Below are 17,500 nucleotides of genomic sequence, written 5' to 3' on the forward strand. Positions count from 1 at the left end.
TCATTAGAGCTACTGATTGTGTTCCTATTTCCAGAACTCTGACTCCAAAAGAACAGCTAAACAATTCTGGAGGACACAACTATGGGGTCCAAATAATAGCAGAGTGAACATAGTAGACCCCATAAGTGATAATTGTACAGGCACACACAGTAATTGTGCTGACAGCATAAGCGTGTTGGAATATATATAAATATAACAAGAAAATTAGATTGGCGACCGCATGCTGAGGTGATATTCTCTGTGTTTCTTATGCAGGGGGAGATTATGTTTTACAAACCATAATCCTCTCTACGCGCACGGTGAGAATGCTTGTGTTTAGAGAGTGTTTTGGTTAAACGGACAGATGGACAGACATGTAGATACATAGGTAGCTGGGTGGGTAGGCTGGTAGGTAGTTAGCTATAAACAGGCAGGTATGTAGATAGTTAGGTTGGTACCCAGGATAGGAACATACAGGTGGGTCGGTGGAATGACACATTCATAAATCCACCCAATAGTTGCTAGCCTCACACCGCAAAGCGAGCAGGAGATATACTCTTAAAGACCCCTAAGAGAGACCCCCTTAGAGAGCAGGAACCGCCGATGAAAGGCATGATTAAGCTGCTCCCTTCCTGTCGGCACTCTTACTCATCCCCTCCATCACATCCAGCACGACATCTCAGATAAAAGACCCCTTAACACATCCTCCTCACACACAACTTTTATTTACTTATTCTTTAATACTTTATTTATTTATTTTCTGCCAGCGACTGATTTGGAAAGATTATACCCTTAGTATAGGAGAGGGCCGGTATACAAGCAGGCTCCTGAATGGGTGTTAAATGAAGCGCCCGCTGTCACAGATACATCTCGTGGCGTCGTCAACGGCGACGCATGCCGAGGACGCTTCTTATTAGGGGGATTTATCGGAGACAGGGGGGGGGGGGGGGGGGGGGCATTGAGGTTGGGGGGCTATGCTGCATGGAGCCCGCGTTTTTTTTGCTGACGTATGGAGAGAGCCACACTCAAATTATAGGTCTTTTGTTCGGGTCGAGTATGGCGCCGGTGTCCTTGATGGGTATCCAGCTCTATAGATCCAGATTGATGGATTGATTCAATCAAAACACTTTGTGGCTGAAAGAGTTATTTACCCTTTTTTGATATTGATTATATGATGTGTAAACCAGGATTTTGTTGCGTTTGAGAAGACGTCATCACGAGTTACAGCCGTATGTGTGTCCTTGTTTTGAAGCAGGTGAACTATTCCCTGGGGAATGTTTGATTAGTTCCATGAAATACTTTTAATCCATTCCTCCATGTCTGAATCCCATGACATCTCTCTATGATTAGGCTGGTATGGTGAGTTAAATTTTTGTCTCAAAATAGTCTAAATGAGTAAAACCATCCCAAATTAAGATTATAACGAAATGATAAATTGAGTTGGCACAGTTCCATTGGAAAGCATCAGTAAATTGCTCAATCTCTTATGCACTTAAACCAAATGAGATCTGTTTACCCCAGATTTTTTTTAGATAAATTGGGTCAACAAAGATCCACTCAAGGCGTCATTTAAACTAATTAAAAACAACACCCATTAGATCAGATATCGTTGGGTTTGCATTGTTGATTAGAAGACTGTAGAAAGTTAACAATTCTTTAGGTGGAAAAAATGTCTGAAATGACATCACGGTGACGCGCACTGGAGAGCGGCAGTGACACGCGTCCAACGACGCGCCAACAATATAAAGATCACCAAACGTTTGTGGATCATCTAAAGCTCCCAGAGGCACAGAAGACAACTGAGAAACGGGGAAAAAGAGCGACCACAAACACGCCGATAGTAAGTAACTGGCTTTTCTATCACCCATTTGGGACGCCACATTCATTTGGTTCAGTAGTTTCAGAGACCGATTAAATGTAAATTGAATCTAAAAGTTAGTTTGCCATTATTAAAAAGACAATCGTTAGACTACACTTGTTGACAGAGAGCTAAGTTTGACTAGGAAACTATGATTTAAAAACCAAACGGACATATTAACTATGACACTTTCCATCAAGGATTTTTTTAATTTAATTAAATTTTTTTCTAACATATATTTTTAATCATATCCGTACTTTCTTTCTCTATCGCCTTGGCATTAAGAGTTGCTCAAACGGCAACGTTAACTACTAACAAATTGACTAATTAGTTATTTAATCATGTAACTCATTTGTTATTGATCAGATGCATTCTAACCTGGCCACCTGGCTCGGAGCTCTGGGCTTCCTGCTGTGCGCGCTGATATGTTTGGGAACTCTGACGGAGGGATACCCCATCAAACCCGAGAACCCAGGGGAGGACGCCCCGGCAGATGAACTGGCCAAGTATTACTCCGCATTGAGGCACTATATTAACCTCATCACAAGACAAAGGTAGGCTTTCCGTGGTCATTTCATAGAGTTTGATATGATCGAAATCCATTGACCTATCATTTCTGAGATCTTCAAGAATTTCAAGAATTTATTAGAATTACATGCAATCTAATTTCATTCAATGTTATTTCATTGAAAGCGTAAGAAAAGCAAGCCCTTAAATAATAACAAAAAATACATTGTAATATGAGCAACGCATCAACTGATTTAATGTGTATAGGCCTATACATTCATCCTATCCAATGATAATCCTGAATGGAATTTATTGCTCCATTTTAATTCTGGTCACATTATGATTATCATTGGGGCTAATTCCGAAACATTAGTCACTCATTTTTAACTGTTTTGCTCAACACAATTTGCTGTCTTTGTATCTTCATAAAATGGAACAAAACATAATTTCATAGAAGACTATTTAATTCTTTGTTGAATTCTAGATTCAAGATCGAGTAGAATCTGAATGAATACCAATCATTCACCCATTCACTCTACCCTGAGTACATGGAACCAAATTTGTTTTGCTTGGAATCCACTTCAATTCAGCATTACCACTAGCTGGCTCTGTGTGTGAGACACGGAGCTGGAAACAGAACCTCACGCAATTCATCACCTGCTGCGCTCCACTGTGTTCCACATACCGTTGGTAATCACTGCGACTTTTTGATGACACATGAGGAACACATTTTTCTTTCATTGCTCACTTATTCATTTTTAACTATTTTCCTTTCTGGTAAATCTTGATTCAAAGACATGCAACGCCACAGCCTCTAAGCTATCGGTATACACAGCTGGCCTTCACACCTCGCTCAGGCACCACCTCCTCCCTCTGCTTCCTTTATATCCTTAATTTAATGCTGTACCCTCTCTCTCTCTCTCTCTCTCTCCTCTCTCTCTCTCTCTCTCCTCGTTCTCTCGTTCTCTCTCTCTCTCTCTCTCTCTCTCTCTCTCTCTCTCTCTCTCTCTCTCTCCCTCCCCTTCCCCCCCCCTCTCCTCTCTCTCTCTCTCTCTCTCTCTCTCTCTCTCTCTCTCTCACCCTTCCCCCTCTCTCTCTCTCTCTCTCTCTCTCTCTCTCTCTCGTTCTCTCTATCTCTCTCTCTCTCTCTCTCTCTCTCTCACTCTCTCTCTCACTAATGCTATCTCTCTCTGATGATCTCCATCCCTCTCTCCTTCTCTATCCCCGTCGGTCTCACACCATCTTGTTCTCACTTGGTCTTTCTCTCTCTTCCTCTCGCACTCTCTCTCTCTCTCTCTCTCTCTCTCTCTCTCTCTCTCTCTCTCTCTCTCTCTCTCTCTCTCTCTCTCTCTCTCTCTCTCTCTATTTCTTTCTTTCTCTCCCGACCTTCTCTCTCTCCCCCTCTCTTAGGTACGGGAAGAGGTCTAGTCCTGAGATTCTGGACACTCTTGTTTCAGAGCTGGTGCTGAAGGAAAGTGCAAACTCTCTTCCACAGAGCAGGTGCGTGTGTGTGTGTGTGTGTGTGTGTGTGTGTGTGTTCGAGGGTGCAGGGGTGTGTGCTTGTGTTTGTTCGTGTGTGTGTGTGCGAGATAGAGAGAGAGAGAGAGAAAGAGAGAGAGAGAGAGAGAGAGAGAGATAGAGAAAGACTAGTGAGAGAGGGAAAGCTGGATTGCTTCATTAAAAGCAATTATTTATAGTGTGAGTGTGTGTGTGTGTGTGTGTGTGTGTGTGTTTATTTGTGTGAGGTAGAGAGAGAGAGAGAGAGAGAGAGAGAGAGAGAGAGAGAGAGAGAGAGAGAGAGAGAGAGAGAGAGAGAGAGAGAGAAATCTAGAGCAATTCTGCAGCGAATGAATAAACAAGTATATATTTTTAATAACCTCCGATATATATGTCAGGTAAAAGGTTAGAGATAATATTGCAAGATTCAATATGGTAATAACATAGCTTTAGGTTAACACCCCAAATCCATAGGCTGCAGTTAACAATATGAATCATCCATAGGCTACTGCGATATGAATCATAGCAGAAGCCGTCATTTGTTCATTCTGTCTCTCACTCACTCCTTTTCCTCTCTCCCCAGATATGACCCGTCATTGTGGTAATGTCTACCCTGTCCCCTCGACCACCCACCTCAGGTGCCAGGTCTGCAACTGCCCCCCCCCCCCCCCCCCCCCCAAACCACCCCATTATCTTCCAACAATAATCAAACAATAATTCCAACAATGATTTGTCATCAGAGGGCAACGCTTGTGCTACAACTGCTCTATTAAAGTGTGATTGTTTGAACATGTGCTTCCATACTGATGTCTATGTATGTGTTCATGTGTTTTGGGTCTTCAGTTTGACATCTCTTCAGCTCTGTGGCGTTTTGAGGCGTTCGAATAACAACTCGGCGTCGACATGAATTCCCCCTTGAGAATATGCCGCCAATTGGATGTGTAATGACGCCCTCTAGTGGCTTTTTTAAAAATGCCAATCTTTAGAATAAACCATCGTGTGTCGTTACTATGTTATAAAACTGGAAAAGCCCAAAACAGGAGGCCACTATATGAGATACTTAAGAGAAATACTTCTTCATCGTCTGTATTTACCTGTTCATCAACATTATGCATTTCAGCCGGTGGTTAATTGTAAATAAGGCCTACCATAGGCCTACATATTATATCACGACTATATTCGATCACAAAACATTCCTTGTAAAATAAAGCAAAACATTTGTGCAAATAATTGAGCGTTTGTGTGGATTGCAATTCCTATTGGTTCTCTTTTTTCACTCATTCATCGCGAAATGTATGTTTACATTGGCTTTATTTATGTCCTGCAAATTTTAATTATCAAGAAATATATGTATATATAAAATATGTTAAAATGTGTTGAAATACATTAATCCGTGTAACTATTGGGTGCAATACGCATATATTTACAATCATTACTATTATTCGTGGAGGGCGGCTCTGACCGTCCGTCGTCGACTGCAATTGGTTTAGGTTATCCTTCGTCACATGAAAGGGCGTGGCTTGTACATGTGATTGGCAGCTCGTACTTCACTAGTTAGCTGTGGGACCTCGACAGACAGCTGAGAGAGAGTCGTATAGCCAAAGGGACTACCGCGAACTCAGAAAACAGGTAAGCCACATCTGCGCTCTACTTCCTGGCTTGCCAGTTTACATTATTGTACGCCACCACATGGCAACACGTCAAAGAAAATCATTCTTGTTTTGCCATATATGTGCATTAAGAGTTTGGTAGTAGGAACGCTTCCACCCTATCCAGTCCTGTGCGTGAGTGGGGGCAGTCGGAGCTCTGCGCCGCTACGTTTGGTGGCAGTGCGTGGTCAGGGAACTATTATCATAGGTTTGGATGCGGCTCTTATTTCCCCCGCATGCCATGTATTAAATTGTACGATATGTTCAAGATGCAAGTGTGTGTAGATCACAATGGCAAAGATGGGTTAAAAAAAATGGCCGCACGTGAGGCGAGCTCACTGTACAATTTCCAATGCTCTGTGGACAATAACTTCGACATGCGCCCGTAGCGTGAAGGATGCACACGGCGCGCCAGATCCGTGACATGGATCCTGCTGGATGAGCCCTAGTGGGTTTGGGTTGGCGCTGTTTTAATCTCACGCTGATACGACTCTGACCGGACCTGGGGTGGGGGGCTGGGGGGAGAGAAAGAGGGGCCACCGTCCCAAATTGATGAATGAGCTGAGCTAGACCATGCTCTACCGAGTCAACAATTCGATGAGTTATAACTGTGTAAGCACTCGTGAAACGCTTTCAACCATCACTAGTGTCCTTATGGGGATGAAATGTGATTGGGTATAGACTTGCAGGAGACTTGGCTCGGGGCTGCTGCTCGGACAACCCGGCAGACAGGGATATCGACCCCCCCCCCCCCAGTCACTGCAGACGTACGAGTGCCCTGGAGAACGTGAATGCGCTCAACGTCAAACGTCTTTAGTCCGAGGAATGAATCGAAAAACCGTGTATGAAATAGTTATTTCAACGGGACATGTGCTTCCAGTGAATTATAATCCGAGGTTGGAAAGCACCATGAGGTATCGATATTGACTCGGCATTTACGTCGTTCCAGACGGGGTCACGTGACGAGGGAAGCCCACAGACGTACGTAATATCCTTGGGGATCCTTTAAAGGGAGTGGCTAGGATTGGCTATTAGGCCAGTAGGGTGTAATGATAGAAGAGAAGCCTAAGATCCTATTGCACCCCAAGACAGTTTATAACAATTGGTGTGTTCATTAGGCTTGAAGAAGAGGAACTGATTAAATCCACACAACCTAATTTTAAGGAGGAAGCACAGAGCGGAAGAGATGAAGACGGACGTTGGACGTTTTACATTTCACAAAGCAGAACAACAAAGCTAATAGTTTAATGTAAAATCGCCCATTGATTTTTCCTTTTTGATGAATGAGTTATCTTGGCACACAGCTGAGCTTGTGAAGGCAAGGAGAGAAAGACCAGCGTGTCCTCATTGCACTGCAACATTTTGACATATTTTGCTTTGCTGCCAGCTGGCTGACTACTTAATCCAAGGACCAGTAAGTATTAGCATGGACGACAGGTTCACTTCAAAGTCGTGTCCTTGCTGCCTTTGTTCAAGTCCATTTCTGTGCCACATCATCAATGAAAGTGCCAAATCAAAGCTGAAAAAACACAGCTTCAAACATCTTCAGTGGCGTGGCTTTGAGCTCTGTGTAGCATCCTCTCTGCTCACAGACGGGCTGCTACTCTGAACGTTCATTCAGAGGATGTCTCACACACACACACACACACACACACACACACACACACACACACACACACACACACACACACACACACACACACACACACACACACAGTTAAGTGACCCTCCTGGTGATAGTGATCAATTCATGTGTCATAGCGACGATATTGATTGCACACACCTATTATGAAACACCCACAACCGGCCTTAGCCCATGAGACATGATGACTACAGGCAAGGCATGACGAGATAATTGCTTTGGGGGTTGACTTCTAAGAAACAGACTTGTCTATCCCACGGCATAGAAAACAAATTCAGGGCAACTATCTTTTCCCTGAATCAATGCTTTGACTCAGCAGATTTCTCCCATTTCTACGGCCTTAATGTGAAACACGAACGACACGTCGCACCCAGGGTCGCCGTTCCACTTCATCACCTGCTCCCCTACCGCAGCCGGGATGGAGGGAGCTAATTACTTAACACGGTTGCGGTTGCTGATTGAATCAGTGTTGTGGTGTTGGACAGCTTTAACAACGTTACAACGTGGATGGTGTCTGACACGCGCACCATGACCAACGACGCTAACCGTTGGGCTGCAAAGGGGATCGATTTCACAAGTGACCGTCTCTGACTTTGTCAATGACGGCTGTGGCTTTGAGAGGAAGCCTTTATTTAAAGTCGCTGACACCGCAGTGATGATAAAAAGCATGAACACGGTGACAGCCAAGTCTTAAACAGTCACTATTCTCGAGAAATGAAAAGTAGCGCTTGGCAGGGGGAAGGACGTTACTTCAGTTCCCTGTCCCTTATGTTAAGTTGTCAGCTGCCTCAGCCTGCCTTGCAACCGTACGTTTTAAGCATTCGGTCCGTCTCGCTGGCCTACCTTCCTAATCTTACACCTCTCACGTTCTAGTTTAGCTCTTCTGCTGGAAACCGAGAGACAGAGAGAGCGAGACGGAGAGAGCTCCGTAAGACGCAATGATTTACATCCCGAGCCGTGTCCATTAAGACCTCTTCAGTCCATCACCCTGGCTACCCCTCCAGAGGAGCTCAATAAACGTACGGCCTGTGTGTGCGTGTGTGCAGCCCAGCAGAAGGGCTGCTTGTTCCACCACTAATAACACAGCAGGCAGGTTAACTGCAGGGGCAGTTAAAGTGGGCCGACAACGAAGACATGCTCGATAATGACCCAGATGATATCTCAGCGCCGTCGTCTGAGTTGTGTTTATGTGGGACGCGGTGTCCACAGAAACTTGGTCTCAAACCACCCTAAAGTGGTACTCTGCAGAGCCCGAAATCATAATTATAATCATTATGAATGCAGTTAATAGTAGTGTAATCCTCTTATTGAGGGGTCTCTTGGATGTGACGACTGACCTACATTATCATATGTCTGCGGAGGCTCGGGGGGGGGGGGGGGGGGGCGTGCCCTGTGGCAGTGGAGCTATGCTGGCTGTTCTGCATTCTCATATGGTCCGGCAATCTCTCTACAGCTATTTGCTCTCCCTCCGTGCCTGACACACACACACACAAACACACATGCAGCAACCCAAACACACATCAACCCAAATAAACACACACCGTATGCATGCATGCAAAGACATGCACAATTGCAACACATTAACACACGCACACATGCCAACCCAAATACAAACCACCATGTGCACACACACAAAAACCTCCATCGAAATAAATACACACACCCCCACCCTCCCCCCTCCCCAGTCACCTCTAAAGTTAGGCGGCACAGTGAGAGGGCGGGAGGCAGCTTCTCGACCCTGTTCCGAGAACACCACACTAATTGCGGCGCAGCCCCCAGGAAGCAGGTTGGGCTCATTGCGGAGGACATGTGGTGGTCTGCCCCCAGGGGGAGGCCGGCCAGCCCTCCTTTCATTATCCTCAGACCAGTGAGGGAAATGCAGAGTGACGGATCCTCGCTGAGCCCGGCGCCTGGGGCTCCATGGGGGGGGGGGGGGGGGGAGGAGAGAGGGCAGGGGGTGGGGGCTGGCACAAGGTACGGTGGGCGACCTTTCCTTTAAAACTCGGGCCTGCCTTCCTCTCTCAGCAGCGGGGCGTCTTTGAGCAGACGTTGGACTGGCTGGTGGTGAGGCTGCTGTGGTTCTCTTGACACACTACGTTCAAACAGTAAAGGCTGCTCCAGCCTCGGGCGTTACTTTGTGTCATGTGACATGCATGCAAAGCTCAACGTTGAGGCTTACAGTAGCAGTGGGGGCCTGCTCGGGACATCTACGACGCTGGCCTTCGATTGGCGTGCTCCGACACACGCGTACACAACGCACGGCCCACGCGCCGGGTTATCCACCAACACCACGCCCAACACGGCAACGAGCACTTGGGCGAGCGTTTATCTTTTGCCCACAAAAACAAGCAAGCCCCTCTGATCCTCTGTAATCCCTCATCCGTGAGCCGGGGGGGCCGTCGTCCTCTGACTGCTTGGCAACCCGCGACCACGGGGCACGCCATTGGTCGCCTCACCACCCCCCCCCCCCCCCCCCCCCTTGATTCCGCACACTAGCCAATGGCAGCAGGGGGCTTGGACTCGCTGTTTGGGTTTGACCACCTTCGGATGGGCGTGTTCGCTCCCATCTGTTGTAGAAGGTTAACCGGGAGTCACTGGGTGTCAGTGTGATGACAGGGTGTCACAGGAAACCACAGGCCGCGGCTGGGCTGGATGATGCACGGTGAGGCTGGGTGTCGGCGCATGAGGAAGGCAGGTCACGTTCCCGAGGCGTCGACGGCCGACACGGTCCAGGTGGTGTTCTGTCTGGTGACTTTGAGGTTGTCCTCTTTTGTCAGTGCAGCACACTTTAAGAAGCGTCTTGGTTTAGTTGGTTGACTGTTGGGGTTTCGGGTTGAGGGATGTCGTTGACGAAGGAAAAGGAGGATGTAGACTTGGTCTGTGATGTCTTTTTCATGTTTTTATCTCTTCCCTGGCAGGTAATCTACTTTGTCTTCATTCATTGGTATTATTTCACCGTCATTCTATTCTCGCTCGCGCTCTCGCTCACGCTCTCTCTCTTTCATATATATATATATATATATATATATGTCACCACCAGCCTTGGGTAGAGTAATCTATGAATCTGTCTCTCAGTCCCTCTGCTCTCAGAGAGACGGAGGATGATTGCTTTTAATCGGCCCTGCATCCCTTTCCCCCCCCTGTTGGTTCCCGGGGGGCCATCTCAGGCCACCCTGCCCTCCCCTGACCCCCTCATTCCAGCGGGCTGGATAAGAAGCTCCTCTCCCCCTCCATTTACAATCTTCCAGGGGACCACTTTCACTTCCAATAAGCAATGCCCGGCCTCTTCCTAAACTCTGTTGCGTAACGTATCTGCCTGCCCAGACAGTTCGGACGCCCCCCTCCTCTCCCTATTACTTTCTTCCCTCTTTCTCACTTTCTCCAGGTCCTCGCTCACTCTCTCACTCTCTTTGACCAATGGACCAATTAGCGCTGATGTGCCAAACTGCAAAATGAAAAGGGCCTCTGGGTAGGAAAGAGGGAGAAGGGAATGAGATATAAAGCAGCGATAGGAGGCAGGCCAGGGTAATCACTTTTCCTGGGAGGTGGATTGATTTGTACCAGCATGGCACCACCGTGGTGGAAATGCTGGGGAGCCACCTGAAGCGAGCGCTAGGGAGACGGGAGCCAGCCAGAGCCAGCGGACAAAGGTCAGGCGAGACTGGCACTCTATCACCGAGAGAGACGTGCAGGGAGAAGGAGAGAGAGGGATGGGGCGAAGTGGAAGCGAAAGAGAAGGGCATTCAGAACCACACTCAGTTGATCCTCTATCAAAGAAATACACTACCCAAGGTCTTCTGGTACCCAAGAAGGGTACCAACAGGAATCAGTTCACAATCATTTCGGAAAGAAGTAACCAGTTGAGCCTACCTGCAGGCCTACCTTCAAGTCAACTAATATTCTGCCTCTGCCCCGCCTCTGCTCTGTCTCCGTAGATCTCCAGGGCCAACTGATGAGTAGCAGGTAGCCGTGGAAAGGTTGGGCTACACCTTCTGGCAAAGGTACACACACACACACACACACACACACACACACACACACACACACACACACACACACACACACACACACACACACACACGCACACGCACTTCAATGCAGGACATGGATCACAACACTGCTCCATAGATCCTCGATCCAAGCACTACATTAGATCACATGATCCTTGCTGTACCCCAGCAGAGGTCACGATGCACTCAAAGTGCGTACTGGGAGCTTGACGTGCCCCCTGCCATAGGCTGCTGTCGTGGTACTGCAGGGTCTCATGATGACGAACAGCACCCTTATCACAGTACCGGCGTGAGGCACCGAGGGTACAAGGTCCGTGGGGCAGGAGGGCTGCCTCTGGCATTACTTTATTTGCATCCTTCCATGGAGAGACACACACACACACACACACACACACACACACACACACACACACACGCACACGCGATACATATTGAATCAGCTGATCGCAAGTACGGGTCCTAGATTTACTCAGCACTATTCATAATTCATACGGCTTTTATTGCTAGCCTGCGCAGGCATAGATGGAAGGTACTAAATTACTAGGTACATCAACTCGACTTAATTCATTTTCTTAGCTAGAACAAGACAGATGATTGGCCCCACAGAAATCATTTCCTGGTATTATTGGCGAGGCTTTCAGGGGAAATCTGAACTGCGGCGGTCTCATCAGGCCTTCTGTTACTCCATTATGCTCCCGGTAATCGGTTTATTTCATTTAGCGAGCGGGAGGGGAACGCGACGGCCATCCTCCCGCCGTCTCGTACGCCGTCGGGCCTTAAGTGTGACAAAGGTGCTGGGTGCTTCGGTCCGGGCTCAGCTGTGGCCTCCTCTTGCTCGGCCTCCGCGCGACATCACTCCCGCTCTCCTTCTCTCTCTGTTGGTGGACGAATAAGAAAGGAGAAGGAGAAGGTTGTTTTTGGTCCCAGGACATTTCAACAGATCACGGCTCTCAGTGATTCATTCCCCCTCTTTCTCTTCCTCCCCGTCACAAAGGAATGTGCTCAATAATTTAATGGATGCATGAACGCACTCGATGTGAACGCATGAAGGCCTGATTTTAATGTGCAAGGGTAGGAGAAGGAGAGGGTTTTTTCAGCAGCAGTCAGATGAAAAATCCCATCGCTGTCGGGGCAAGGAGGGGGGGGGGGGGGGGGGGGGGGTCGAGGCTCAGCAGGTGGCGAGGAGGAGGGAGAGACGGACGCCCAGATGTGTTGGGGGGGGGGGGGAGGGGCTTGGGGCATGTGGGCGGGGCCTCAGAGACTTGTGTATATCTGTTTACACAGCACCAACGTCCAAACAAGCAGCAGATGGCAGAGGCACTTTAGTGCCTTGTATACGTGTTGTATAACGTAGCTTAGGAACGTCAGAGATCCAGAGGGGACGGCTGCAGCAGCACCAACACATAACCAGGGAGGGTTGCCGGTTGCCGGTTGTATTCCGAGGTCCACCCCCCCCCCGCGGGACAGTGACACTGCATCAGGGGCTCCCTGGGAGTCGCCAGCCACTGTGAAGTGTGAAGTGTTGGGGAGTAAGTGAGTGAGTGTGTGAGTGGGTTGAGTGGCTGGTGCATAATGAATGGAGGCCATTAGGTTGAGCTCTGGGACTAATAGATTTCATGAGGACATGGCCCAGATTCAGGCGGACTAACCCTGATCACAGCGCGTAACCGTATAAAAATAGCCCCGATGGAAAAAAATAAAAGGTTTCCCATTACGAGTGGCCACAGGTCGCCCTGGCCTCTTCACACTGCTGCTTTATCCACTCAAAGACGCGGCCTCTTTTAAATAGTTTAAACGTCATCGCCAACGCATGCTGATCCGCCGACAGTTCACGCAGGACGTGTATGAACGTGTACATTAGACAAAGTAACGGAGACATGAACACCATGGCCGGGCTCTGCTGGGAGTGGAGGGCTGGTGGCGGTGGTGCCTGCGGCCATGTGGCAAAACCCCAACATGATTCATGTACCTGGGGACTCACACACAGAGCGGGGAACCTGGGGGAGTTGGAGAGCGGGAAGGAACGAGGATGGAGCGAGCTGGGAAGAGTGCAGGTCCATTATTAAGGGCGCACGCACACACACGCGCACACACACACACACACACACACACACACACACACACACACACACACACACACACACACACACACACACACACACACACACACACACACACACACACACACACACACACACACACACAATGACACACATACAAACACACATCCCCACTCCACCCACAAACTGACATACACTGAACAGTGTGAATAGTCCCCCTGCAAGTTCTCCAGAAAGAGGGAAGGACAAAGAGAGGGAGAGATCGAAAGAGAAATGGAGAGAGGGAAGGAATGATAATGGGAGAGGGAGAGTGAGAGAGACACTGTAAGAGAGAAGGGGGTGGGGGGGGGTCGGGAGATTTAAGTGTGTGTTTGAAGCCAAGGAGCCGGTGGGGGGCCATGACAGCCACCTGAGGTTCAGGACCCTTCAACCAGACTTATGTAACTACTTACATAATGACCAAGAAAACCGTGTGTGTGTGTGTGTGTGTGTGTGTGTGTGTGTGTGTGTGTGTTGTGTGTGTGTCCCTCAGTCTAGACGAGGAGGTACGAGATTGGGGGAGATGAGGGGTAATGAAGCAAAAACCCAACAGCAAGGGAGGATTGATGGATTATGTGTGTGTGTGTGTGCAGGGGGCAGGGGAAAGGGTATTAAAGCCAGTGTTGTGGGGTATGGACTGCTCACCGTGCCGTGTTCACAGCTGTGTGTGCGGAGCTAGAAGTCTCTCCTCTGCACCGTCTCGCTTTATCTCCCTCCGACGTCTTTCTTCATCTGTAACCCTCTCTCTCTCTCTCTCTCTCTCTCTCTCTCTCTCTCTCTCTCTCTCTCTCTCTCTCTCTCTCTCTCTCTCTCTCTCCTTTAGCTCTATCTGCCTCGTCTGCCCTTGCCTTGGGTATCCCTCGTGTTTTTAATCCCTGGCCCATTGTCGTGTGCTTTGTGTGTGCCGCTGTTGTATTCTGCCCTAAATCCTCTCTCTGTCTCTCTCCCTCTCTCTCTCTGTCCCTCCCTCTCTCTCTATCCGGCTGTGTCTGGGAGTTTAGCGGGTCAGTGGTCCCAGTGAAGACGCTTGAGACCCCCCCCCCCCCCCCCCACCCGCTAGCGGTTAGCATTTAGCGTGCTCGTGGCTACAGGACAGCAGAAGGCAAGGAGAAGGAGGAGAGAAGAAGAGAGAGGGGCGGACAAGAGAGGCAGGAAGGAAAGGTCAGGAGTGAAGATCGGCGATGGTGCTGGCCATGGAAGACACCCGGCCCAACGGGCTGGGGGCTGAGGAGGACCACCCCTCCGAGACCACCACCACCCCCACCGCCGCCGCGGGGACGGGACAGCCCACCAGGGAGGGCTGCCCCGCGGACCACCAGCGCCCAGGAGCCCCTGACCCAGAGCCGGCCCCAGGTGAGAGGATCCAGCTCTGCTCCAGAGAGCAGATAGAGCGGTAGACTGGTTGTGTCTGGAGGGACGGAGGCAGCTGTTGCAGCACATCCCCTTGCTTTTGTTGTTTGCATGCATGAGTCCCTGGGGCTCCGGTGACCCGCTCTGAGGTAGAGAAAGGCCAGCGTTTGTTTTTCTTCCTTGGCTGGGTATTTCTTTTACAGCTTGGGTTTTAGTTTGTTTTATGAGCAGAGGGACGTGTTTCGGAGGGCCCGGGGAAGGTGTTTTCTTCTTGGATATGGGAAGAGAAAAAAAAGAACGAGATGTTTTTCCCCATTCTGCTATTTTGTTTTGTGAGCAACTGTGAGCTGTCCCTGTCAGCCGACGAGCAGCTCTGCCGAGAAATATTTTTGTATTTGCAATTTCCCTCCCTCCCTGCCTCCCTCCCTCCCTCCCTCCTCTCCCTCCCTCCCTCCCTGCCTCCCTCCCTCCCTGCCTCCCTCCTCTCCCTCCCTCCCTCCCTGCCTCCCTCCTCTCCCTCCCTCCCTCCTCTCCCTCCCTCCCTCCCTCCCTCCCTCCCTCCTCTCCCTCCCTCCCTCCCTCCCAAGGCGAACGTGAACCTGGAACTCCTCTGATGCTCTGAGGAGTGTGAGAATTGCTTTTTTTTTTTTATTATTGTATTTTATCCCCTCATAGTCGATGCAAGTCGTGTAGAGGCTTAGACTCTCTCGGGAGTTCATCTCCAAACCCATTAGTCATAGGGGGGAGGCAGGGGGAGGGGGGGGGGGGAGAGGGTGAGCACCTGCATTGCTAGTCAATCCACACATGCTCTGCTGGCATGGAGGAGATACTGAGACTGTGGGAAAAGTGCAATGTACCATCACCATAGCGGTGGGGGGGGGGGGGGGGTGACCAAGCATCGGGGGTGATTGGCAGGGTGGCGAGGAGGAGGAGGAAGAGGAGCAGCCATGGAGGGTAAGATAGTGGATGTAAAATCCTTCCGTTCCTCCCTTCTGTCGATGTGGTGAAGGTCTTCTGAAGGCCGTGCTCGTCACACCACGCTGATGAGCACGGGGATTACTGAACCAACGACAGTTGGGTTTACACTACAAAGTGTCTTACCAACGGCACACACACACACACACACACACACACACACACACACACACACACACACACACACACATGTACACACACATGTACACACACACACACACACACACACACACACACACACACACACAGAGAAAACACAAATGTGGCTCAGATAGACAAGCATTCTTGTGGTTGAGAACACAGTGATTTGTACAACCAGGTCAAACTCAAACCAAAGTACACACACAGTTCGGGTCTGTGTTTTGGCATGCGTTTGTGTGTACATGCACGACCCTGACAGTTAGAGAATCACTTTGCTTTCTTGGTCATCTCCCTGGTTAATAGACGCTGTCTTAACAAGGACACAATTTATCCATTCACATTTTCCATGTGCGTGACTCATTCAACTAACTCACTCTCTCTGTCTCTCTGTTTCTCTCTCTCTCTCTGAGGGGTTTCACAATGTCTACCAGTCACTCTCTCTCTCTGTCTTTGGTCTCATTGCCTTATCCCATACACATACAGACGTATTGTGCACGTGTGTTTACGCGTTTGTGAACGCGTGTGTGCATTTCTGTGGCTGTGTGGGAGATTGCGATAGCGAATCGGCAAACCACACACGGCGTAGTATACACACACGGCAACGCAAACAACCCTACAATTTTATTTGCATAGGAACGGTTGCCCCGCATTCTTTCCAAAAAAGTTTCTGCACATATTCCCTCTCCAGTTGTCGTTCTTACGAGGCATAAATATCTGAGCCGTGAGCAGGTGGCGGCCTGCTGTTTACAGCACAGTAGTGCTCCTGCATCATCTAAATCTGCGCCCACTGTCTCCGGCGGCCGGCCAGGTGATTTGTTTATCAAGATAAGACGTCCTCTGACTACTCCTGAATGGTTATACGTCCGCAGAGAGCAAACAATAGACTCCATCGCCGGCCATTAGGATATTACACTGTTGTGAGACGGGCTCCGGGTTTGCGCTTGAAAGGAAGCAGAGGAAATGGACTCGCCTTTGATTCTGTTACACCGTAATGTGTAAGTGATCTAGGGAGGAAATGTTTAGTGAGTGAGTCAGACAATAACAGCCAGGGAGACGGGTTGAGGGAGAGGAGAAGGGCAGATTGGAATCTGCCGGTCAGCCATGTGCTTGGCGGATGCATGGCCTGGACGTAGGGGGTGTATACACAACACACCGATATGCATCGCAACACACACACACACACACACACACTCAGGTCATGGCAACACGCATACTATATACATGCTCACGTTTCTGCAAGGCTTTAAGCTTCTTAAACAGGCTTACGTTGGCTTTACGACTCTGTCATTATGGAGTTAGCTGAATGATACTGCTCAACCCCATCTCTCCCTCTCCCTCTCTCCTTTCTTTGTCTTTAAAAGAACTAACTTTGAGCCTGATGTATCGGACAATTATCCATCCACCTTTCCTCCGACCTTCCCATAAACAGTCAATTCTCTTTCCTGGTACGCCAATTTGCCGATGCATGGACGCGGGGGTGTCTCTGCTGTACCATGCTTAGATGGCTGCATTTCATAAAGGTTCTATTGCAATGTTTCAAAGCATCTCTCTCTTTCTCTTTCTCTTCCTCTCTCTCTTCCTCTCCTCCCCCCCCCCCCCCCCCCCCTCTGGCAGCCATGCAGCAGGCGTTGGACCACCCGGGCGAGGTTCCCCCCGCCTCCCAGGGGGCCAAGGACATCGACCTGCTCTTCCTGCGCGGTATCATGGAGAGCCCCACTGTACGCTCCCCCCTTCAGGTAGCACACGCACGTAGCTAGGCTAGCGCCGCGCACAACGCTAACGGCTGCTTCTGG

At 49.2% G+C, this 17,500-nt stretch overlaps 2 protein-coding genes across 11 annotated transcripts in view; both read left to right on the top strand.

The window, feature by feature from the left end:
- Positions 1 to 1,664: 1,664 nt before the first annotated feature.
- On the top strand, positions 1,665 to 5,071 carry npy (neuropeptide Y). The gene is made up of 4 exons (XM_060043617.1): positions 1,665 to 1,819; positions 2,204 to 2,391; positions 3,755 to 3,844; positions 4,425 to 5,071. The coding sequence occupies exons 2-4, from the start codon at positions 2,204 to 2,206 to the stop codon at positions 4,444 to 4,446; spliced, it is 300 nt and encodes a 99-aa protein (XP_059899600.1). The 5' UTR covers positions 1,665 to 1,819; the 3' UTR covers positions 4,447 to 5,071.
- A 288-nt stretch (positions 5,072 to 5,359) lies between these two features.
- pals2b (protein associated with LIN7 2, MAGUK p55 family member b) overlaps positions 5,360 to 17,500 on the top strand; it is a 23,789-nt gene continuing 11,648 nt past the window's right edge. The window contains exons 1-4 of one of the 10 annotated variants that reach the window (XM_060043606.1): positions 5,360 to 5,470; positions 11,068 to 11,133; positions 14,243 to 14,594; positions 17,322 to 17,443. In XM_060043606.1, coding sequence (XP_059899589.1) covers positions 14,423 to 14,594; positions 17,322 to 17,443 — 294 coding nt within the window. In that variant the 5' untranslated portion in view covers positions 5,360 to 5,470; positions 11,068 to 11,133; positions 14,243 to 14,422. Of the gene's footprint in view, positions 5,471 to 9,738; positions 9,795 to 9,836; positions 10,051 to 11,067; positions 11,134 to 14,242; positions 14,595 to 17,321; positions 17,444 to 17,500 lie in introns of those variants that run through there. The other 9 variants (XM_060043609.1, XM_060043608.1, XM_060043607.1 and 6 more) reach the window with 9 other exon arrangements.

This window comes from Gadus macrocephalus, chromosome 22, assembly GCF_031168955.1.
Source record: "Gadus macrocephalus chromosome 22, ASM3116895v1".
NCBI lineage: Eukaryota > Metazoa > Chordata > Actinopteri > Gadiformes > Gadidae > Gadus > Gadus macrocephalus.

Excerpts from the sequence above, each read along its gene's own strand:
- npy (XM_060043617.1), top strand. The coding sequence starts at position 2,204 with ATGCATTCTAACCTGGCCACCTGGCTCGGAGCTCTGGGCTTCCTGCTG. Across the intron at positions 2,392-3,754 it reads AACCTCATCACAAGACAAAG|GTACGGGAAGAGGTCTAGTC; the intron begins GTAGGCTTTCCG and ends CCCCTCTCTTAG. Across the intron at positions 3,845-4,424 it reads AACTCTCTTCCACAGAGCAG|ATATGACCCGTCATTGTGGT; the intron begins GTGCGTGTGTGT and ends CTCTCTCCCCAG.